Source organism: Brienomyrus brachyistius, chromosome 15, assembly GCF_023856365.1.
Source record: "Brienomyrus brachyistius isolate T26 chromosome 15, BBRACH_0.4, whole genome shotgun sequence".
Classification (NCBI taxonomy): domain Eukaryota; kingdom Metazoa; phylum Chordata; class Actinopteri; order Osteoglossiformes; family Mormyridae; genus Brienomyrus; species Brienomyrus brachyistius.
The window spans coordinates 1,576,216-1,600,203 of NC_064547.1; the positions used below are offsets into that span (position 1 = coordinate 1,576,216).

Consider the following 23,988-nt stretch of genomic DNA (forward strand, 5'->3'; position numbering starts at 1 on the left):
GTATCCCGATGTGACAGATTGTATCACTCGGACGTGAAGTTCCCCGATGTGACAGGTGGTATCACTTGGACGCCCAGGGCCCCGATGTGACAGGTGGTATCACTTGGACGCCCAGTGTCCCGATGTGACAGGTGGTATCACTCGGACACCCAGTGTCCCGTTGTGACAGGTGGTATCACTCGGACGCCCAGTGTCCCGTTGTGACAGGTGGTATCACTCGGACGCCCAGTGTCCCGTTGTGACAGGTGGTATCACTCGGATGCCCAGTGTCCCGATGTGACAGGTGGTATCACTCGGACGCCCAGTATCCCGATGTGACAGATTGTATCACTCGGACGCGAAGTTCCCCGATGTGACAGGTGGTATCACTTGGACGCCCAGGGCCCCGATGTGACAGGTGGTATCACTCGCACGCCCAGTGTCCCGTTGTGACAGGTAGTATCACTCGGATGCCCAGTGTCCCGACATCCCGAAAGAATCCACATGGCTGTAGGCTGAGCTAGGAAGCACCTCTGTCCCATCAACAGAGGACACCAAGGTCAATTATTAGCCCAACTGAAATCCCTACTCAAAGTACAATGTACCCATTACAGCACAAGATGGGGTCTTTAATAAGAACTGGAGAACTGGTGCCAATACATTATTTATCTCTTCTCAGTAAATAAAAATCACCAGCCCCTTATTTACAGTACAATCCATGAAATGAAAGATTATATTCAAGTAAACCATGTTAGTTCGGTGGATGCAGTGGGTATCCAAGGAAATGGTTACTTAGCAACAGAAAGAGAGCTGTTGCTGTGATAGAGAGAAGGGAAAACAAGTGAGCGTGCTTCGTAGTTTATTATAGGCAATTTGAAAATGTATCCGAATCAATATTCAGGTAAGCTTGGTAGTGTTTTAACAAAAGCTCCTTTAAGTGTTGGAAAAGCACTTTTTTACAGTTTGCCAATTGCTGCGAATTACATTTTAAATATTAAAACATATTGCCGATATAGGTTAACATGATGTGAGTGGTGTTATTTTACGATGTTTCATGCAAATACGATCTTTATAATGATGAATATCCAATTCATTCTAGGAATAGATTAGGTTTTAATAATCCAAAAAATTAAAAAAAAAATATATATATATACGACCATTCAAAAAATTCGTTTTTCAGTCATCGATCACTATTGTTTGTTTGCATGAATGCCAAGATACAGTTGCGAAGCCTTTCAGAGCTCATTCTAACTGGCCCACGTGCCTGTCAATCGAGCACCCGAGGCGGGTTTTACTGCTGCACCAGCGCAAGGACGAGGGATCAGCAGGGCGCGCTCGGGTGTGTTGGGGATGGGGGTGCGGGCAGGTACATGCATTGCACAAACATGTTCATAGGAAACTCAGTCTGTCAGTCCAAACATACCGATCTACAAATTACTTGACTGTCATCTATAGCGCAGCACAACAAATCACATCAGCATCATGTGAGACACAGATGGGGATAGAGAAGCGAGGTGCAGCAGAGACGATTCCAGTTAAATTAGATTATTGGATTGCCTGCAACAGATTAAAGCACGTCTTTTTTTCCACGACGTTTGGTTGACATAATCTAGGAAACCCTACTACCTTTCGACGTTTCTCATCTCGAAAATTAATATTCAGGTAAGCTTTGATTTATTGCGGAAAGATTTTTGTATTCTTAGTCTGTTTCGTGTGATGGTATCAGCGCTAGAAAAAATATATTGAATGAACCGAAGTCTGTCACATTACAGCCACAGTCTTTTGGGTATTATGCGTCGCGTTTATATTTACGGGATATTACAGCAGTTTTCGTAATTAAATAAATGCAGTATTTGCGCTTTGGCTCATGAAACGCTGCACTTTATATATATGATATAGTTTTTTGTCATAAACAAATGGGATGGTTGACAAAGGGTTGAAATCCCTTCTGGCGTTTGCTGCATCAATTGGTCCTTCACTCATTCATTGCACTAGCAACAATGCGGCCATTAATATCTGTTTTAATGCACTGCAGGTAAGTATATTTTACCTACTCGTTAATATTTTTAAAGGCTACACATTTCCCATCTTACTGCTCACGAATACACAAAACCACATTAGTCCTTTAAGGAAACCTGTGAATTACTGCAGTGACCCAGATCTGTATTGCGGACAACAAACCAGCACCCAGCAGAGTGAGTTAAATGGTCCCTCTGAAAAAGCGCATTTCCAGAAATGTTTATGTTCACTTAATAAACATATTGCATGTACACTAGAGAATTCCTTTTATGAGGCTCCAGTGTATAGGATGCATGTAATGGAAAATGACGGGGAATGGATTTAATCCAAATGGTCGTTTGGCTGTTTATATACATGCCCGAATAATGTATATAAGCTAAAGAAATGATAATATTTAGTTTGTTAAACTATGCTAAATAAATCCCATTGACCATGTACATAACTATTGTACATACTTTCCATGCTTTATTTTTTAAATATACGCACAGATCGACAAGCATAGGGTAATATTGCTCATCAATAACAAGTCATTAATTGTTATTTGACTATTCGTATAATTGTAGTGTCAATAATAATTCCGCTATACTAATTGGTATAGTAATAATACGTACACGATGTCATACGATGTAATGTGTGTGTAGACGTCTGCTCTTAAAAACAGAGTAGCCTATGTAACCGACAATAAATATCAAGCTATTATTCCACATAAGATAAGCTGACATCTTGTTATGTCACAAACATATTCATGTCTTTTAGTTTGAAATGCTGATGTTTTAGACATTCCATCCATAGTTACATGTCTCTGGGTGTCTTTGTATGTCCACATACCAGTAAAAAGCAAACGTTGGTAAATTGGTACGTAAATTTATTTATGATCTTCTTACATTTCAAAGAAAATTTACTGTGAAAGTTGGCTGACGCCTCAGCGTTTCTGCGGACGGGTGATTTCCGGGGTGAGGGAGCTTACTCAAAATGACAGATTGAAGTGTTTGTTGCTCCCCAAATAGTACTCTGATATCAGCAGTCCTGGTCCGATTTCTCAGCCAAACGGGTAGACTGAACACGGTGTATCCTTCAGGCACCCCGGCCACCCCACCCCTAAGCAGGCCAGAGGAATGCCGCGCGACATTTCGTCGGGGCATACGCTATGTGCGTTCCCTGCGCAGTCTGAGATGATCTCCAGGCCTGCGTATGACCACCGCCAGCTGAAGTGATTAGATGTCTGGAATTTGAGGGGTCTTCTTATATTGTCATATTACCTTTGGAGCAAAAATGATTCAAACCTCTAACCTGCGAGCAATATTATTTGCTATCTTGGAGTATTATTCACTTGCTTCTTTGCATAGAAATTGATTATTTTATAAGCGAAGCTCTTCCATCTCTTACTAACGGTGCCCAAACAACGTACAAGTTTGCGTCTCCTGACATTTAGATATTTTCTTGCTTTCTGAAGCAGATGAATTTTGGCTTTTAGATAATTTCTTTTAAGGTTTCCTCCTACTCCTGCCAGACATAAATTTGCAGAATTGGTTATAATGATTTGTTTGGAGATTATTTTGTAGTGAAATTCAATTGTTGCATTGCATTCGAAAAACAGTTTTAGAGTAAAGAATTTTCATGAAGTAGCTTCACTGAATTTTAGGTTGATTTGGACCGAAACCCAAGGCTAATTCAAACCATTCATGACATCCGCGGTAAAAGTTCATATCAGTTATTCTGCTATATGAGATGTGGTGTTTTCAGTTTGTGGTTTGTGTTTTGCCTTTAGATTGAAACCACTGCAATGTACCCACATGTTGTTTAAAGAACCATGAATTTGTTCCTTAGGTTACAAAATGGATTGACTGCAGTGGATTGTTGAACTGCTTAACGGCCGATATCCTGAAATATTTTGGCTTTGCCTCACAGTTTGCATTTCAAACTGCTACATTATCTAATGACAAAAGTTAGATATAAATTATATCCCCTCAGAATACATAGACACAACTGTTCAGGACTTTTGTCTTAATAGAGCTAATTAACAATAAATAAAAATATTTTAACAGTGTGCTAATGGTTAATAGCTCAGGATACTATAACAGCATTTTCCATAGTCTTTGAGTGATAAGGTACTGAAATAAGCTGTCAAAAAATATTTATTTTGGGTTATAGAGGTCTGTTTAGAAACCCTGCAATGCTGACAACCTGAATGGGGTCTGTTTAGAAGGCCTGCATTGCTGACAGCCTGAATGAGTTCTGTTTAGAAGGCCTGCATTGCTGACAGCCTGAATGAGTTCTGTTTAGAAGGCCTGCATTGCTGACAGCCTGAATGAGGTCTGTTTAGAAACCCTGCATTGCTGACAGCCTGAATGAGGTCTGGTTAGAAGGCCTGCATTGCTGACAGCCTGAATGAGGTCTGGTTAGAAGGCCTGCATTGCTGACAGCCTGAACGAGTTCTGTTTAGAAGACCTGCATTGCTGACAGCCTGAATGAGGTCTGGTTAGAAGGCCTGCATTGCTAACAGTCTGAATGTGGTCTGTTTAGAAGACCTGCTTTATTCGCAGCCTGAATGATGTGTAATTTTACTGCATTATGTTCTTTAAATTCTGTATCCTAATTCCACATAGACTGTGTTCAGAGAGCACCTTTAACATCTCATGAAGAATATGATCATTTACAGCAAAACTGAGTCATCTGACCATTGAGTTCACAATGGTGCCTTTCGTTGAATCAAACTGAAGAGTGCAACTAAATATGTGGAGTTTTATTTTGACTACGTGTGTAGTTTTTAAGGATTATATTCCCAAAGGCTAACAAGGAAAAAATTCGAACAATGACTGTATCCTAGTGAAATTCCCACACAAAAGCCTGTGTGTTTGTGAGATTCAAGAAGCCAGAACAGGCAAAGAGAAATGAGGGACAACCACTGAGACTGATAATAAATACAAACAAATCACTCAGCTAGCAAAGGCCACAGTAAATGTGGAGCCTATCCCAGGATTGGCTGGGGTTATTCAGCAAGTAGATCATTAAATGAAATGAAAGTATTCTCATTTCACAATAGTAGGATGATATGCACTATATGGACAAAAGTATCCGGACACCAGACTATTACACCCACAGGAACTTTTATGACATCCCATTATAAATCCATAGGCATTAATATGGAGTTGGTCCTCCCTCTGCAGGTATAACTGTCGTCACTCTTCTGGAAAGGCTTTCCACAGCATTCTGGAGTGTGTCTGTGGGAATCTTTATACATTCATCCAGAAGAGCATCTGCGAGGTCAGGCACTGATGTTGCACCTGAAGGCCTGGCTCGCAATCTCCGCTCTAGGTCACCCCAAAGGTGTTCAATGGGGTTGAGGTCAGGGCTTTGTGTGGGCCATTCAAGTTCTTCCAAACCAAACTCACCCAACCATGTCTTTATGGACCGTGATTTGTGAACCGAGGCACAGTCATGCTGGAATAGAAAAGGGCCTTTTCCAAACTGTTCCCGCACAGCCGGAAGCACATAATTGTTCAAAATGTCTTGGTATGCTGAAGCATTAAAAGTTCCCTTCCCTGGAACTAAGGGGTCTCGCCCAACCCCTGAAAAATAAACCCATACCATACCAACTCAGATTCGTCCATCAGACTGTCAGACAGAGAAGCGTCATTCATCACTGCACAGAACACATTTCCACTGCTCCGGAGTCCAGTGACGGCATGTTTCACACACTCCATCCGACGCTTGGCATCGCACTTCATGATGTGAGGCTTGCACGCAGTTGCTCGGCCATGGAAGCCTGTTACACGAAGCTCCCTGTGCAGTTTTTGAGCTGCGGTTAATGCCAGAGGAAGTTTGGAACTCTGCAGTTATGGAGCGCCGGTGACTTTTACACACTATGTGCCTCACACTCGACCAGCACATTCTGTTACTTTACATGGTATCCCACTTAGTTTCTGCTGTTCCTAAACGTGTTCACTTAGCAATAATACCACTTACAACTGACCGTGGAATATCTCGCAAGGAAGCAATTTCACAAACTGACTTATTGCAAAGGTGGCATCCTGTGACAGTACCACACTTCACTGAGCTCTTCAGAACCACCCATTCTTTCACAGATGTGTGTAAACCTGACTGCATGTCTAGGTGCTTGATTTTATACACCTGTAGCAATGGGTCTGAATGAAACTCCTGAATTCCGTGATTAAGAGGTGCGTCCCAATACTGTTGTCCATATAATGTAGTCATATTTGATATTTTTGTATACTGTGTTGGGGGAAATAAAGCTGTTTGAGATCATTAAATCATTCATGTGGGTGGGGCGGGGGGGGGGGCTAATTTGGTTACGTGGAAGCCGGTCTGATTGCGGGACATGAGCAGCTGTGTCATGAAGGTAAGACAGATGGAAATGAATCATCCTGCGGAAACCGGGATGGAGCAGAGCGGTGCCATGCGGACCAGCCGCATTTTTTTGCTGCATGCATGAAAACTGTCATTTTGCAAAACCTGAATGTGCATTGGATCACCTGCCTCCCCCCCCTCCCCAAGGGAATGGATTTCATCTATCCATCTAACTTCTGACAGCATATCTAACGCAGGGTCACAGTGAGCCTGTACTCAGACACGCTGGCCAAATGGCAGAGAATCCCTGGGTCGCATGTTAGTTAATGGCGTTCAGCTGTTAGTAAAAGTCCTTATCTGGAGACGAATTAAAATCATTGGTTGCTGTTGGGATTTGGTTGTTCTGCTGCTGAAAAAAATCAAAGATTTTTTTTATTGCTATATACGCTTCAGTAATCTCTCAGTTGTGGTCATTTTGGCTTTCAGTGAAATGTAGCTATTTTTTGACTTGCAAATGTCATAGTACTTTTTCCATCTTCACAAAGGAGAATTCTTATTTCATTCAGATAATTTCTCATTGGTTGGGTTTGTGTGAAAATGTCTTCACACCGTCACGATTCCCATAATGCATCAGCAGTGTAAGCACTCTGGGTGAACACACAGTATAGCTGGCTTTGGCCCAGTCATGTGTTATTACTGAGCCTTTCTATTAATAAGCAGGTGGCATGCTAGAGGAAGAGGCCTTTTCTATTTATATACTGTATATGCATGAAATGGACAAGCTGTGGTTAAACTCAGTCATCAGTCAAGCGCTTTGTTGTAAGTACAGGGATTCGCTTATTGCAGATTTTCTTGAGGGGGGGGGGGGCTCGTCCTTTTACTGTGTATGCTGAAATTACACAATGTAATCAATGTAGGTATAATATTTTCTTTTGCAAATCCGTAAACTCAGCAAACAGCACTGGTGGTAATGTAGGGTCTCTTCCAGTCAGTGGTGTATTTTTCCGTTCAACCTTGTTGTCGTGTTTTAATTTAGAAGCAATCCGATTTAGCCCATTAATATATTTGTGACCTTGCGGTCCAGCATGGAGCCTCTCGGGGAAGAATGCCCCAAGGACAGACGTCTTTAAATAAGTCGTGTGGCACTGATAGGTTGTACACAAAGTGTGTAATGAATCGTAAATTAAGAATTTACGACGAGGGAGATTTAACACTTGGAAAATATGTAAAACTGACGAACAATATCAGCAAGCCACTAAATCATAAAAATCCATTCATTCTTCCATCCATCTGCTGACTGTTTATGTTGCTTGGGGCTGTGAGGAACTAGGTAGCTTGGGTAAACCCTGGTCTTATGAAAATATTTTTTGTTTAGTCTAATACCGTAATAAAGCATCATGTTGTTGGATCACCTTCCAAACTATTTATGTTGTACAGGGAAATATATTTTAGGACAACGAGACCTGTTAACTTACAGTAGACTGTGCAAATACATTTAATATCTGCTTTATGTGCTTGACTGTTCCAATGTCATCGGATCGCCTAGAACCGACGTGTTTCACTGAGGAACCTTATGCCTCCTAAACCTTATTCATTAATTTATCTGTACTTTTATTGCAGTGTGTAAAAGAACTTTTAACCGTATTAGAATTTCCTGGACCTTTAATAAATTGCAATGTTTGTTGACATGAAGGATGTTTGCCCTTGATGTTACTTGGACGTCCTTCAAGTCAGTCAGTATATTTAGGCAGCAAACACCCTGCTATGGCATGATCAAGTGCTAAGCAGCATGATCACTATATCAGGAATGTTTCCGTCCGCAGGTGTCCGCCATGCTGACAAGTATCATGGACGGGATCCTCTGCTGCCTCGCTGGCAAGTCCGCCAACGTGGTTGTGCCCATCGAGACGTGCGAGCCGGCCGACGGCTTCGAGTTCGTGGAGGTGAAGCCTGGGAGGGTGCTGCGGGTGCGACACATCGTCCCTGAGCGATCGGTGGTGACGGAGCGCGCCAGTGGCCAAGGAGGCAGTGTGCACTGCAAACGTAAGATCACGGTGTATCGCAATGGGCAGCTGATCATCGAGAACCTCGGCGATGTGGTTCGCTCCGAGCTGCTGCACTGTCAGAACGGCGACCCGGAGCACAGCAGCACGCTGGAGGTGGAGCTCTCCAACTACAACAGCGCTGCTACCTCTACGGGGACCCCCGATCCCCAACCGGCTTCACTGCCGGGACAACCGCCTGTGCCCCGCCGTCGTCACCGCAAGCCCAAGCGCACAGTGCTCATCGATTGTGAGCGCAAAATATCGAGCTGTAAGGGCACCCACTCAGACGTGGCGCTCTTTTTCATGCACGGTGTGGGTGGCTCACTGGACATCTGGGGAAGTCAGCTGGATTTTTTCTCACGTTTGGGCTATGAGGTCATCGCCCCTGATCTGGCCGGGCATGGTGGCAGCTCTGCCCCGCAGATAGCTGCTGCCTACACTTTTTATGCTCTGGCGGAAGATATGCGAGCCATCTTCAAGCGATACGCCAGACGGCGGAACGTTCTCATCGGACATTCCTACGGGTCAGTGTTCAGTGTGTGTGACTTAACGAAACAATAACATATCCAACAATTCATATTTCAAACACGGAAAGGAGAAACATGCTTTTAAATCACACTTTTCCTGGGTATCACACATAATTACATTTTCACACCAAACTTATGCAGCTGGAATATTCCTTAAACCGTGAGTTAAGAGTTAGTTGGTGGTACAGTATAGGGATCCCTCACTTTATGAATGATTCCTTTATGCCACTTTGCTTTAACCGAAGACCTACATTAGCAGCTGTTTTCGCTCAATAAAAAAACTAAACAAAATCCCCATCACTTTTTACAGAATAGTAATGAAAATAGTGGTTAGCATTTGTTTATCAGCAAGCAAATTATAGATATAGAGTCAGGTGCCACATAATGACGTTTTGGTTAATAATGGACCGCAAATGTAATGGTGGAGTATAACAGCTGAAAAATTGCTATAACGTTGAGACAGAGTGGTAGGCATTAGCCTTTTTATCAGTATTTAGGCAATACCATGTTGCCTAGCTGTGTAGTAGGCTATACCGTCTGAGTAAGAACGCTCTCAGTCTCAGAACAACGAAATGACCTAAGGATGCATTTTTCAGAACACATCAGCGTCGTTAAGCGACTTACGACTGTTGATTCCGGAGACGACACTGACACATTTCGTTAACTTTTACACAGGCTGTATTTGTCGTGCATTCCTGCTTTTAATATATGTCAGTGTTATTTTAGGTTTTATCTGTCGAACGTCCTCATGTCCTTTACGCCATTATGGCTTACGGAAGCCTTCATAAAGCAGCTCCATTTCTGTACAGCCTGGGACGCCTGTATTTACAGTAACTGTGATAGCGTGAATGTCTCTAGGTTTTTTTTCTTCAATTACATTAAATACATTCTGCTCAGGGTGTTCAGGGTGGTCGGCTCCGGACCCTCGCGGTTACAGAAATCGGACGTTTGGACGGTTGGTTGGTTGGTTTTCAGGGTGTTGCCTGTCCTCACTATGATTCCTCCTTTTCGCCTGACGTTATTCAGGGTGTCGTTCTGCACCTTCCTGGCCCATGAGTACCCAGAGCAGGTGCATAAGGTGGTGATGATCAACGGAGGGGGGCCCACAGCCCTGGAGCCCAGCCTCTGCTCCATCTTCAACCTGCCCGCCTGTGTGCTACACTGCCTGACACCCTGTCTGGCCTGGAGCTTCCTCAAGTACGTCCAAAGGCAGATGAGCCTCTGCTTCTTCACTTAGTGCGAGTCGCACCCTGACTGCCACCCATTGTGACTTATGAAAACTCATTAAAAAGTGGTATTTCAGTCCCCCGTATTTTATGATTATGATTATGTAATCTAGCTGAAAAGCTTTAAAATGCAATGATATGAAAATGGCCAAAATCTCTCCCGTGTGGTTCCGCTCACTTCAGAGCTGGGTTTGCCCGGCAAGGAGCCAAGGAGAAGCAGCTTCTGAAGGAGGGCAATGCCTTCAACGTGTCGTCCTTCGTCCTGAGGGCCATGATGAGCGGACAGTACTGGCCGGAAGGGGACGAGGTGTACCATGCGGAGATCGCCGTGCCCGTCCTGCTGGTGCATGGCATGCACGACAAGTTTGTGCCAGTTGAGGAAGACCAGCACATGGCAGAGGTACTCAGTGGCTCAGCAATGGCGTGAACCCCATAGAAGCCAGTAACGTACGGAGGCTGCTTTATCCTATAGTTAGACGATTTTGTTTAGGATTTGGGGAAGTTAGGATGTAACATGTCCCCACAGAACAAAGACAAAACGCAGTTACATAAATGCGGAATTCAGTCGACAGATCTGAGATTAATCTTGTGACTTGGTTTGCAATACAACCAATCAGATGTAACTGAGTTTGATGAGGGTCTTTGACATATAACTTTAATGGTTGTTGCCATCATTTAAATTGTAATTTAAACAATCATTTAAATAGCAATTTAGATTATAAAAAATTATTTTTATTAATAATAATGTAATAACTGGCCAATAAAGTAATTACACTAACTGTAGATTATCAGCAAAAAGTTCATATATTTTCTGAACCAATAACGTAACAAATTTTGCCCATAATGTCATCTACAATTAATTATTGGGCAGTTATTATATTATCAACTTATTACATTAAGAAGCAAGAAATTTGTACAGTTTTTGGCATATTATTACATTATGGGCTGCTGCAAAACCCCCATTAACAGCTGAATCCCACCCCTGTATCATATGGAGGGGGTTCAAAGGACTCACATGAAACTGGCTTTTTCCTGCCGTGTACAGGAGGAATGCAGCCCAGGCGGAAACACCGCGACTTAAATGGGGAAAATCGTGGGATCATGCGTAGTGCAAAATGGCCATGGATTCCGTTTGTGGGATGGTTAATCGTCGTATAAAATGAGATTAAGCCTGGATCTGATCCCCTCTCCTTACAGATTCTGCTCCTAGCCTTCCTGAAGGTCATCGATGAAGGCAGCCACATGGTGATGATGGAGTGTCCAGAAACAGTCAACACTCTTCTTCATGAATTCTTCCTCTGGGAGCCTGATAATTCATCCAAACCCAAACAAGAAACCATCGAGTCCACTACACACAAGATTCATCCAGCCAATGGGGAAGCTCAGCTGGCGGCAGATAATGAGCCCTGAAGCACGCAAGCGGGTTTGGCTCACTCTTTCCAGAATGACGCGGACCGGTCCGATGGCTTGGCCCATGCTTGCCTGCGTTGGGCATTCCTGCTCACTGGCTAAAAGGTGGTTTTAATGGCTCCAGAGCATGAGGAAGACATGCAGGGATGATGCAAGCAGCTCCAGGTTTGAGCTGGATGCAACAGTCAGACATTCCACAGCAGAAGAAAAGACGCAAACGAAGACTATGGGAAGGGAAGTAGGAGCGACAGCAAGCGAGGGAGTAGGGAGGGAGTTTACTGTTAAGCAGCAGTGACCCTCAGACATCTTTGTGGCTCTGCCATTGTGTTTGAAACCCAAAAGAGGGGTCTCATGCACTGGGAGGAGTTCAACACGCACTTAGAGATTCCAGCTGGTAAGTACAGTAGTGGTGAGCCAAAGAGGGCTCCATCTCAGAGATTCACTGTGGCAGAGGTAAATCTCTGCTTTTGGCTGTTACTGTTAATTAGTGATGATGTACGCTGTCGTGTCTGAATGGCTAGTCGCAATCATGAAAGGAACTATAAAATATATGATATATCAATTTAATTTTAAATTGCTGGGTTACGAAGCTGAAAATTGCCCATATAAACACATCAGGGCTTAATCCGAATGTCTGGTTCTCGCCACTGTATAGCATTTTTTGAAAATGTGACTTCATTCTGCTTAGTTATTGGTTTTGCATAATTTACAAAATATACATATAATTCCACCTTCTGTTTCTATAATTAAAATGGAACTCCAGGGACTGTGCACTGATGTACACTGAGGTTCATCTTCATCTTTTCTAACTCTCTGCATCATTGAGGAGTCAAGCAGTACCTGGGCTAGTACTGTGGGCTTAAATCTCTCTTAAATCTGACAATAGGTGGAAAAGTACATGCAATGTGCGTAGTACTACGCTGATTATGGCTGAAGACCTCAGTGACTGTGGTTTGGGATTGAATTATGTTATCGGCACCTTAAGAAAGTGATAAAGCTGAACAAAACGCTGAATGAAATATATTACATAACAATGTACTGTATGTTTTCAAGATTTTAATTGATAGTCGGTCATATCAATGCAGGCCTTACCTGCAAACAAATCTACAGCAAGATCCTCTGTAGAGACAGATTAGTCTCTGGTCACTTTCTAATACATTCAACTGAAGTGATGGATTGTCGAGAAGGAATTTGTGTAACTGAGTTTGTGTTTTCATAGCTGAAAGCTACACCTGACAATCTGAAACGTAAGGCACATAGTATGCTACATCGGCTGAATGAAGCTGATTTTACTGGAACATTAAGCGTTTCCTTATTTCATTGTTTATAACTCCGTATGGGACATAGCTGTCCAACCCCCAGGCAGGACCCCCCCCCCCCAGTGTCTGAAACAGTTGATTCATTCCCCCCTCACATCATGTCCAGTAATACAGAGCATAGAATCCTGGTAAGAGGAGAAGCTGCTGAAAAGGCCTTATGTACAGCGGCCTGAGGAGTGCTTTAGGAAGGGCTGTCATGGCTGCCCCCTACAGGCCAATGAGTGGCATTTTTTTCCCAGCACTCTGAAACTAGCAAGCAAAGTCTACAGACAACTCAGACTCTAAATATGGTCTGGTTTCATGAAGTTTTGAGTGCATATGGGATTTGGAACAGGATCGTATTTCTGCTGATGTACAACCACAACAAATCCTCTCGTGTATTATATTTTCCAAAAGGACCTAATTGCAACCATAGTACCTATGAGTGAACTACTTACGTGTGTATTGAATTTGTGATTCAATTGTTTTATATTAAGAACAGATATATAATAAAAATATATATTAAACATAATATTTAATTTGGATTCATAAAAATGTAGGGAAATATGGTATTATCCAAGCGGCAGAATATGAAACTATAATAGTAACACAACATATATTACTCATGTATTACATTAAATGTATTTTTTTAAACATCACAGCCCAGCTGAAAGCTGAGAACGCCCTTAAAATGGGCCAGTGAGCTGGTTCTGATGGCAAATGCAGCCTGCAGTGACATGCAGGAAAGCACGTTAACCGACACTTTAATAGGTGGTACATCTATTTCCGGTGCCTGTGTGTGTCTGGAGGTCACTGTAACCAATGTGCGTGCAGTGCACTGTATGACACTTTGCTTATTCCTACGGGGTTTATTTTGGGAGCGGGCTTCCACAGGACAGGGAGATACCAGCTAATCTCCCGTCTGTCACGACTGTTATGTGTGCGCAGGTGTGGCAAGTTTGGGGGGGAAAAACCTGCCACAGACCATGTCCGCATACTTAGGGAAGTCCACGTCATACAAAAATTAAAAGGTTTACAATCCTTAACAAAGACGGCATTGCCTGTTTGCTGTAGTTCAAAGTTGTAATACGATGCAATAAAAAAGAGCGGAGATGCGCTCTGCTTGTTCTGGTCTGCAGCTCCATTCTCGTCCTTCTGCTTTTAAATGCATAGAGTGCAGTAACGTGTGCAACTGAAGCGCTGACTACTCACAAATCGGTGTTGGAATAGGAGACTTAAGTAAAAGAATAATGCTTAAGTACTCACCGTTTTAATATGTTGAATTCCTTGGTGCTAGGAAGAGTAATTCCTAAAGAATGCCCTTCACGTTGAAATTCTGAGAACATTGTCACAATCCAAACTATGCTGCTGATGTAGGCTGTGTGACTAGCTGCTGTAAAATGTAACCTGTAAGTCACAATAGAAATATCAACTTAAATGTATGTTACTCAAGTTGTCACGTCTTAGAGTAGAAGTATGGTACTTCTGCACTCTGTTACCCGATTTGTGGCCCCCGTCCCCCCGACACGCCCCTTCATCCATGTACGCTGGATTCGTATTACAGCTCAATACTGTCATTTTAGAGTTAAGTGATTGATTGTTAAAATGTCAGACTGAATGCGTTTGCTGAAAGACTGTACAACTTAAAATGCAATTAAAGAAAAACAAATGCTGAGAGAGAATGTGTATATTAATAATTGCAGATATTAAAAAAAAAATCAATTACTTCTGCGATTCTGCTTTTGAGCAGATATTACTGGCAGTTTTGTACATGTTACTTCAAACACCCTTAATATCTGACCTGCCATACTGCTGTATGTAGCCGTAGCATCACAGGTTATTTGTAAACCAATAGAATCGATTTGGCCTAAATGTGATCCAACTTAATCCAGCATGCAGGGAAGCGAGGAGGGACCGGTGCCGTTGCCGGCGGAGGCCTGTGCTGTACATGTCATTAACGGATACAAATGGCGTCCTTCAATGCTGTACAAAGAGGTTGTGAGGATGGGGGGTAATGGAAATGTGTGATGTATTTGCTGAAGGAGGAAATCCGTACATGCATTTCAGGGGCTGGTAAAGACGACGACAAACCCAAATACAGCTCATTTATACTTTTTAATTACCTACAAAAATATCTGAACAGATGTGTGTCTAATGCTTATCCATGCGACTGCAAATAAAGGCAGTAATGTCTACTGAGAGTTGTAATCATATTGTGATCATTTCCACACCTGTGATGATCATTAATTATGGTTTATCTGAATGATTTACACTCTATCTGATCATCTTAAACCCTGAACAAAGTGTAACATGATTACTTGCTGCAGACAGTGACTCCAACACAACATGAATGTTAAACATAAACGAAAGCTGACATGACTTCCTGCTTGCCACAGCAAAAGATGTGTCTTCTTTATCCAGTGCATTCTATAGTGTGACACTTTGGCCAATATCCAGTAACTATAGTAACTATGGTAACACCCCCCCCCCACACACACACACACACACACACACACACACACACACACACACACACACACACACACACACACACACACACACACACACACACACACACACACACACACACACACACACACACACCAGGTTATAAAAAGGTGTTATTGTGAAACATTTTTTTAGCTTTGGGGCAAATTAACCTACTTTTTTTCCACAAGCTGAACTCAGATCTTCAAACCACTTTGCAACAAATATGTAACTATATACAGAATACTAAATGCAAGGTACTGCCATTTCAGTGACCACTACTTCCAAATAGTGACAACAGGAAGCGTTACAGAGAGAAAATAAAAAAAGCACAATTCCCAAGATTTAAGATTCCAGTTTAACCCTATAAGATTACAGTGCTCTGCAAGCTTTTAATGCCATTTCATTTGCAACTTTTTTTCTGTAGCTATGTGAAATACTTTCCCATTGTTAAAAATGATTCAGTAATTAAAACTGGATTAAAATGACTACAAAAGTAAACGATAAGAATATATTGAACACTCATCGCCTGTGCATGGAAGTGAATGAAGTACCCTGGTCTGTTCCTGCTGCTCGCAGTTTTTCCTTTTAACATAATTACTGGCAGACGCCTTTATCCGAAGCTACAGTTTTATCTACTGGGGTGATTAGAGATGTGATGCAGTAAAGTGTTCTGCAGCTCCCCTTGTGGTGTTTGAGTGGAATCTGTAATTTAGGTAAAAAAAATAAAATAAATCAATGTCAATATCATCACCATGATTATAAGTTTTTTAGAATAAAGGCTATTAACTGAGTCCAGAGGACAGATCAAGGATTGTCCATAACTGCTGCCAGGGTCACCTCACTCACGCACGGTCCTAATGGTGGTCACTTAGATATCTGCCGGTCGCAACTGCCGCTCTCCCTCAGCCAGGAAGATCTGCATGGCGCGATAGAGCAGGTGAACACCCAGCTCGCGCCGCCTTTTCAACGGCCAAGTGGACACCACGCCATAGTAATCCCCACGCTTTTGGTTGGTGAGCATCTTTAGGCCTTGTACCAGACAACAAACAACAGGAGAGAGAGAAGACAATCAGGATGGAGGAGGAGTGCAGGTTTCCCAACATACCGTTGGCTACATTCATTATCATGCCGAGCCCTTGAGACCGTGACACGTGACTGCAGTACATCAGCCCTGTGGCATCAGCTCCCACATTAACGAGGAAAATAAAGTACAGCCCTAAACTGACACCACAACCTTGTAAAGGAGCCTTTTGACTTGGAGTGTGACATCAACACACACATACACGATACAGTAGTACCTTATGCTATATCCTAAACCCCAAATACCCTATTTTACCTATAAGGTCATTTTTATGCACTGAAAATGTTGTTATCCAACTACTAACATTCAATGACACCAAAATAAACACAGTCAAAACACAGTTTAAAGACCTTAGGCCTGTTCAAAGGGGCAAGAATGTAGGGACAACTATAGAGTTGGGTTACATCGATGTCATCTTTGCCTTCAAAAAAGCCCCCAGAGGAATATAAGAACATTAAAAAATTAAGAAATTAACTAATGAGGAGGTCATTCAGCCCATCAGGCTCGTTTTGGGGAGAACTCAACCAATAGCTAAGAGTTGTTAAAATCGTATCTAGCTCCGATTTAAAGGGACCCAAGGTTTTAGCTTGAACTACACTAACAGGAAGACTATTCCATACTCTAAGAAGTGTTTTCTCAAATCCAGTTTAAAATGTTCTCCTGCTCATTTCCACCTATGACCAGAAGTTCTTGTTTTTGAACAAATATCGAAGTAACTTTGTGGTTGAACAGAATCCAGACCTGTTGGAATCTTATATACCTGGATCATGTCCCCCTTAGTCTCCTTTGCTCGAGACTAAACAGATTCAGTCCAGCTAACCTCTCCTCATAAGACATTCCGCGAAGACTATTGAACTATATCATTCTCGTAGCCCTACGTTGCACCCTTTCCAGGGCAGCAATGTCCTTTTTAAAGTATGGTGACCAAACCTGCGTACATTATTCTAGGTGGGGTCTTACCAAGGAAGTGTATTATCTTAGCATCACCTCCCTTGACAAACTCCACACACCTAGAGATGTAACCCAACATTCTATTGGCCTTTTTTATTGCTTCCCCACACTGGCGAGAGTGGGACATGGAAGCATCAACATACACATTGAAGTTTTTCCTCATAATCAGCTACCTTTATTTCAGTGGAACCTATAAAATATCTGTGCTTTATATTTCTGCTCCCTACATGGAGTACCTTACATTTGTCTACATTAAATTTCATCTTCCAAGTATCAGCCCAGTCACTAATCAAATCAAGATCCTGTTGTAGCCTCTTTGCTGCAAGTTCAGTATCTGCTACACCACCCACTTTGATGTCTTCTGAAAATTTAACCAGTTTACTGCATATATTGGTGTTAAGGTATATTAGGCATAATAGTGGTCTTAAAACTGAACCCTGCGGTACCCCACTATGAAGAGGCCCATTAAGACATTGTGCCTCTAATAACTACCCGCTCCTAGACATTTCCACACTGTGGTCTCAGCTTACCAATGGCATCTACCATGCAAGCTTCGCGGGTGTAGGCCTCCACGGGGATGACGTTCTGGAAGCAGTGCAGGGAGATGACCCCTTGGCCTGCCCCCCACACCTGCAGGATGTGCTGCACCTTAGAGCACAGCTTCTACAGAAGGCAGAGGGAGGCACTCAGACAAACACTACATGCCAATGCAACTACATACAAGAACTCTAAAGGCAAACATGTACACCTATATATAGACATGCGCTAAGGTAACGGTAGACTTGCTAATGTTTTTGTATTAGATGGTAGTGGTGCTGCGGGGAACAGATCAGATAAGATCATTTAATCCGTTTTCCCGCTACCTATATAGAGGACGCTTTGAAGCGGGAACCATCTTCCGGTTCCTACCGCCCTAAGGTCTGAGCCCACAGACCGTGGCCACAAGAAAGTTATTGTCCTGTTCCCTCTTTCTTGCTCCCCTTTATGCACAGCAAAACCCCCCTCAACAGCAAATTTCATATAATCTCCCCTGAACCTGTCACATGGATCTGATTGCTTTTCCAGAATATTGGTGTTGATGGCACTGCAGTATTAAAGAGGCTTTTATGTGATTGATTTTTTCCTATTATATTACACTAACATTTTTTGCCATGGTCCTCGGGGACCTCCAGACAGTCCACATTTTTGCTCCCGCTGCCCTCTCCTTCTGAGTTCACTTCTAGACAGTCTATGATTTTGCTCCTTTACAGACAGTCGATGTTTTTGCTCCCTCCTATACAGTCCACATTTCGGCTCCGTTCCAAGGGATCAAAACATGGACTATCTGTGGGTCCCCAGGACCTCTTCGAGAAGCACTTGTGTAGCATTCACAGAGTATCTCACCTTTGAGGTTTTGTCCCCTCTGTGATACTCCAGCGCCTCATAGAGGTGGCTGTATGGACGGGACCGTTTCCCCTTGCCTATGTAGAAGATGGCATTGACGAAGGCGTGGAAACACTCTGTGGGTGTTATACATGAGCTACGGGATGGTAGGTTCTTCGTCACTCTGCATCAGGAGAAACAAGCATGTCATTAATTTGAAGTAAGCTACCAAACTATTGTCGAACTATTGTGAAAAAGAATAAAATCCATCTCTAATTTATATTCAATATAAGGCAACCTGGCAGCATGTTGTACCTTGGGTCAAGCAGCACATAATTAAAACTTGACTTGGTGATTCCTTCCCGCCACTTCCTGTTCTGGTCAGGTTGGTCAAACTGCTGGCACAGGGCCATCTCCTCAGCCTGGCAGTTTGGTAGGGTGAAAGTCTCCAGAGCACTGGCCAGTTCTAAACTGTAGCCTACAGAGAATGCAGCCAAATACATCAGAAATTGCATAGCTCTAAAAGAGGAATGATTAATACTGCTAAACTCAAGGAATGTATCCCTGCCTTTAATCCAATAAAGATTCAGTATGCTTAATCTGTATGTTTTATCTACAACTCATCAGCTATGGATAATTTCTACACACCTTTTACATTGGATGTTTCTCAGTACAGAGACTGCAAAGGTTGTACTTATGGTCTTGGCAAGACCAATCTTGCCAACTTGCTTCCCAAGAATGAACTTCAGGAACTTCGTTTGGTGAGGATTCAAGCAATGTATCTTTTATATTTGGGGTGCGACAAGAACGATATCAGGGGATTTTTACCGTCACCTGTACTTCTGCTCTCAAGTATTGCAATTACTCTTCGCCAATGGAAGATGACGTAAAACAGGTGAAGAACAACACAAGTACAGTCAGGTACGCATACTGAGAAACAGCCGGTGTCTGACTTTACCTGTGTTATGGGCAGCAAGCTGCTGGTTCTTGGACTTCTGAAGCAGACTATTCAATTTGTTGATGTACGCTGGGCGGGTGAACCTGCTGATGGGTCCTGGCTGCTCTCCTAATTCCTGCAACCTCCTCCTTAGCTCCCTATCTGTCAGGCCTGCTGTATCCAGGAGAATCTCCTCCTGGGGCTTCTCGTTCTCCTTTCCTTTCCCAAGACTGAGCTGCAGGGAACGCCAGTCGTACAGCACGGTGTCATCGCTTGTGGCCAGACTGGTTTCAGAACTAAGAGTGACATTGGTGGTGGGCGGCACATGGCATTCGATCAGCTCGTGTCCCTTCTCGATATCAGTGTACAGGTACTCAACGGGCTGCTCCTCACTGGGAATCAGGGGCCTCCCACCTGGGGTGTAAGACAGATCAGCCAGCCTCCGAGGCTTGTGGGAGGCAGAGAGCCTACTGATGCTGTACCGCATGGTGCGCCCAGATGCTGGCGTCACGGGTGATGTGCAACAGTACTTAGCTGTTGGTGTGTGTGGGACTACTTCCAACTGGGAGTCCCCAGTGTCCCCATCATCAGTGATCAAAGACTCTTTGTCCTTGATACCCCAAGCCGCTTCCAGCGATTCGCCCGAGCTCAACTCCTGCATGAGTCCTTTCCCTTCTGAACTGGACCGATCATCCGTGAGAAACTCAGTGTCATTCATGCCATGACTATTGAGGAAGCCTAATCTTGTTGCTTGCTCATCTGCCAGGGAGTTTGTTGCACTTTCTCCACAGACTTTCTCCAGGATGACTGTGTCAGCTGCACTATCAGAGATGATCAGTGTGTCTGCCTGGCTTTCAGATGGAAGAGTTCTGGTCTGAGTTTCCTGGAAACAATGAACCATGGTGTCCTTCGTTGTGGTTGCCCGTCTCATTAAACGTGCTGGACTGCTGCACTGGCTATTTGCTGCGATGCTGGGCATCCTCCCACTGTTGGGCGTTCTGGTTTGGCGGAGCTGCAGTCGGCTCGGCGTAGGCAAGGAGTCTTCAAAAAGCGAATGGACTGAGGAATCTGCAATGTTACTACTGACTCTGGAGGAGCTGCGACTGAGCCTGGAGCGAGTCCTCCCTGTGACAAATGGGCTCAGAGGAAGCAAGCCCCCATCTCCATCAACACTACAAGACTCACGACAGCCTTTTGAAAGATCCATAACTCCTCTCAATACTTTCCCTTTGTCTTCACACGGCCACTCAGGTTCTTCAACTGGGATGTCTGAACCTTCTTTTTTCACATTTTTCAGACCTTCTGCATTACATTTTACTGAAGGGCTCTTAGGAGACAGTACCAGGTCATTAATTAATTGAGAAAGACAGGCAGCTACTTTTGAAGTGCTCTTGTTGGCCTTATTGGGGAGAGCCGTGCCTTTTCCACTTACATCTAAGACACCTTTATACTCTTCTGAATCAACAGTATTCAACGACTTTTCAGTAATAAGCAGTAATTTTGCTGATTCAGACTGCTCTGTTGCTTCGCACACCTGTATATTTGGGGAGGCCATTCCTGGAGAACCTCGATCTTGTTGGGACATTGCCCCAGTTTCCCTATCATCATCACTAAACGATGTGTTCCTGTGAAGGATGCAAGGCCCCAGAACAGTAGTGTATGGATCACTGTCACAGCTGCTGTATTCACTGGGTCCACTGCTACCACTGGAGCTGCATACAGGTTGAATAGGCCCTTTTATCTTGGCCAAGTCACAATTGTCCTTCTCCCCCTCATCTTTTCCCTCCATTAGCCAGTTTCCAACCACAGTCTTATCCAAATCAGGACTTGCACAGTGGTTGTCTCGGGAAAAAACAAAGACATGATCAGGAGAAGTAACATCAATTCCCTGATTGTGCGAGACAGATGCCAAGCGCTCTAAATTCAGGAATTCTGGGTAGTCTGTGAAGTCAACTGTTGTGTCAGTTGAGGAGTGGTGGCTTTGATTTTCATTCTGTTTGGGTGACTCATCAGCAAACACAGGGAAGTAGTCATCCACATCCTTAAAGCTTACACTTTTGCGGCTGGCGCACCTTGAGGAGTAAAGTGGGTCCGGCTGAGGAGGAAGTTCATTTGTTGGTCTTTTGTGTATCACAGGATCGCACTGCATTTTTTGAGAGTAAACAAGGGACTCTTTCTCCTCCACCACTGGCAAAACCCCAGAATAAGACTGCTGACCAGCTGATATCCGAGTGCTGCTGAGTATGGACGGAGCTGCTAGATCCATGTTAAACTCCTGGTTCCATTCCTGAGTGCGACGCCCCTGAAGATCAGTGAAGTCTGGCAGTCCTGATAGCTGGGACCTGCCTCTCCAGGAGGGTCTGCTATTGATCCTAGACAGGTTCAGCGAGGAGGATCGTCTGGTGCTGCTGAGGGGCCCCTCACCATAGTCACTCAGCAAGGATAGGTCATGTAATCCAGCACTGCTGTCCACTGTTCCACTGTGGGGAGAAGTATCTCTGCAATCTTGACCACGGTAAAAAGCTACAAAGAAAAGCCAGAGACAGCTTGTTTTGTATATACTGCATCACCAGAGATCTCAATTTTCTCAGGATTCCCTCACGGCTCAAATTAAACTTACAGTACTGGAATTGTGGCAGATCATTGTCGTCTGTCCCCAGTGCATCCCAAGACCGATATTCCTTCAGAAGCTGGGCACATTTGCGGTTGTCTTGCTGGTTTGCCAAGTCAGTTGCTGTATTCCCATCCTGCAGGTAAGCAAAGATCAATTCTCTGAATAGCTTCGAAATCTACAAATGAAGCATCAAACAAGGTATGGTGGAACATGACTTAATTTGGTTATATTGTACTTATTTTAATTGCTCTTATGCATTATCAAGAAGCATAACGAGCATAAAAAAAATCAAGATTAAATATAACCAGCTTACCTGGTCCTCTAAATTAGGATTCCCCCCATTTTGTAAAAGCAGTTTGAGGTTCTGATAGCAACCCCACAAAGCAGCAACGTGCAAAGGGGTTAAATCCTCCACAGATCTGTCAAAAATCCAAAACCATGAAAAACAGTGATGCCTAAATACAGTTAAATACACTGCTAGATATGTTAATTTCAGAAAGGAAATGCTAAGCGGTCAGGGGTTGTTTTTGTGACGCGTTCTTCTGATTCACCTGGCGTTGGGGTCTGCACCATGCTGAAGCAGCAGCTTCAGGCAGCGGATTCGCTTCTCGGTCTCTTTACCAACAGCCAAATGCACGGCGGCGACACCTTTGCGGAGGACGAGGTTCGGATTGGCACCTTGCAAAAGCAGGGCCTCGACAGTCCTAAGTAAAGGTTCACATTGGTTAAGGGGGTTCTCCTAGATATAATACATATCATAGGAAGACAATATTATTTATATTATCATGCAACTCAAGATGCGCCAGAGTATTATTACAATCTAATCAGAGAGTTAAGGTGGAACCAGCAGCAGAGAAAACCACCGAAACTAACCACATGGTCATCTAAGGTTGTATTTCATAAAGCGATTTATTGCACACGTATATACATCCCGTAAGAGTGTTTTGGTCAAGTCTCATCCAGGCCAAGACGACTGCATACCAAAGTATTTAAAACAACAATAATGAGAATGCATTCATACCTTGGTTCGCCGTCATTAACTGCCTTACATAGCCGCAATGTTAAGTTCTTTTTATCTGAAAACATAGCTCTTAAGGTAGCCGGTTGCTAGTTAGCAGTTTCGCTATTGTTTCATGCGGATAAATCGGTGGATAGTACATGTGCACTCTGGTTTCGTATTGCAAAGTACGCAATCAGGTATTTTAATTTATTATCGAGAAAACACCACTACATAAACATTAATATTTATGATATATCCTAAACATATTAAATGCGGTTGTTTTTTTTCCTTTTTCTGTGTTAAAAATCCCTCCAAGTGTATCGCCCGCCTACAGATGACACCGATAGGTCTAATCTGCTGGGCTTGTGCGCGGAACCAATCAGCGAATAGCCTTGTGATGTCATTTCCGCAAAAATACGGAGGGCGCTCGAGGCCGTTTGAAAAGATGCGTCTGGCGGAAGCTGCGCGCCGCCGTTTGTTTTGGTTCTGTGGTGTTTATCCAACTGAAATGACCAGTTTGAGGCGATTGTATCGCTGTAACTAATATTCGTACCATAAATCACATTGTTATAGTGTGCATAATTAATAAGAAGTTATGTAAACAGCCGATATTAAAATAACATTTTAAATATTTTGACATGTTACCATTGCGCATATTTAGTACAGTCTCTGCCAATATTGTGGTTACTTACGATTGTTGGATATTTAGTAGGATGATGTTATCTTTATTTTTTTTAATCA

General features: G+C 43.3%; 2 protein-coding genes across 7 annotated transcripts; one reads left to right on the forward strand and one right to left on the reverse strand.

The window, feature by feature from the left end:
* The first annotated feature begins 1,304 nt into the window (after positions 1 to 1,304).
* abhd8b (abhydrolase domain containing 8b) lies at positions 1,305 to 15,011 on the forward strand. Of its 3 annotated transcripts, none has more exons than XM_048977376.1 (5): positions 1,305 to 1,641; positions 8,130 to 8,875; positions 9,905 to 10,075; positions 10,288 to 10,504; positions 11,302 to 15,011. In XM_048977376.1, the coding sequence occupies exons 2-5, from the start codon at positions 8,139 to 8,141 to the stop codon at positions 11,512 to 11,514; spliced, it is 1,338 nt and encodes a 445-aa protein (XP_048833333.1). In that variant the 5' UTR covers positions 1,305 to 1,641; positions 8,130 to 8,138; the 3' UTR covers positions 11,515 to 15,011. The 3 variants fall into 3 exon arrangements, with proteins under 3 accessions (XP_048833333.1, XP_048833335.1, XP_048833334.1); XM_048977378.1 differs by lacking the exon at positions 1,305 to 1,641 and adding an exon at positions 5,255 to 5,262; XM_048977377.1 differs by lacking the exon at positions 1,305 to 1,641 and adding an exon at positions 6,952 to 7,125.
* Positions 14,909 to 23,569, reverse strand: ankle1 (ankyrin repeat and LEM domain containing 1). 4 transcript variants are annotated; one of them, XR_007382647.1, is made up of 10 exons: positions 23,269 to 23,569; positions 22,799 to 22,951; positions 22,561 to 22,666; positions 22,254 to 22,380; positions 19,655 to 22,156; positions 19,012 to 19,174; positions 18,718 to 18,880; positions 17,865 to 17,997; positions 16,090 to 16,331; positions 14,909 to 16,004 (listed from the first exon to the last, which is right to left on the reverse strand). XR_007382647.1 is itself a non-coding variant. In XM_048977375.1 (10 exons), exons 1-9 carry the CDS (start codon positions 23,331 to 23,333, stop codon positions 16,171 to 16,173), a joined length of 3,573 nt encoding a protein of 1,190 aa, XP_048833332.1. In that variant the 5' UTR covers positions 23,334 to 23,569; the 3' UTR covers positions 14,909 to 16,004; positions 16,149 to 16,170. The 4 variants fall into 4 exon arrangements, 3 of the variants coding, with proteins under 3 accessions (XP_048833332.1, XP_048833331.1, XP_048833330.1); XM_048977375.1 differs by having other exon boundaries at positions 16,149 to 16,331; XM_048977374.1 differs by having other exon boundaries at positions 16,140 to 16,331.
* Positions 23,570 to 23,988: the final 419 nt, after the last annotated feature.

Coding starts and splice junctions, on each gene's coding strand:
- abhd8b (XM_048977376.1), top strand. CDS start 8,139: ATGCTGACAAGTATCATGGACGGGATCCTCTGCTGCCTCGCTGGCAAG. Junction 8,876..9,904: donor CTCATCGGACATTCCTACGG/GTCAGTGTTCAG, acceptor GACGTTATTCAG/GGTGTCGTTCTGCACCTTCC. Junction 10,076..10,287: donor CTGGCCTGGAGCTTCCTCAA/GTACGTCCAAAG, acceptor CGCTCACTTCAG/AGCTGGGTTTGCCCGGCAAG.
- ankle1 (XM_048977375.1), bottom strand. CDS start 23,333: ATGTTTTCAGATAAAAAGAACTTAACATTGCGGCTATGTAAGGCAGTT. Junction 22,157..22,253: donor TCTGCCACAATTCCAGTACT/GTAAGTTTAATT, acceptor TTTTCTTTGTAG/CTTTTTACCGTGGTCAAGAT. Junction 16,332..17,864: donor TTGCATGGTAGATGCCATTG/GTAAGCTGAGAC, acceptor GTCTGGTACAAG/GCCTAAAGATGCTCACCAAC.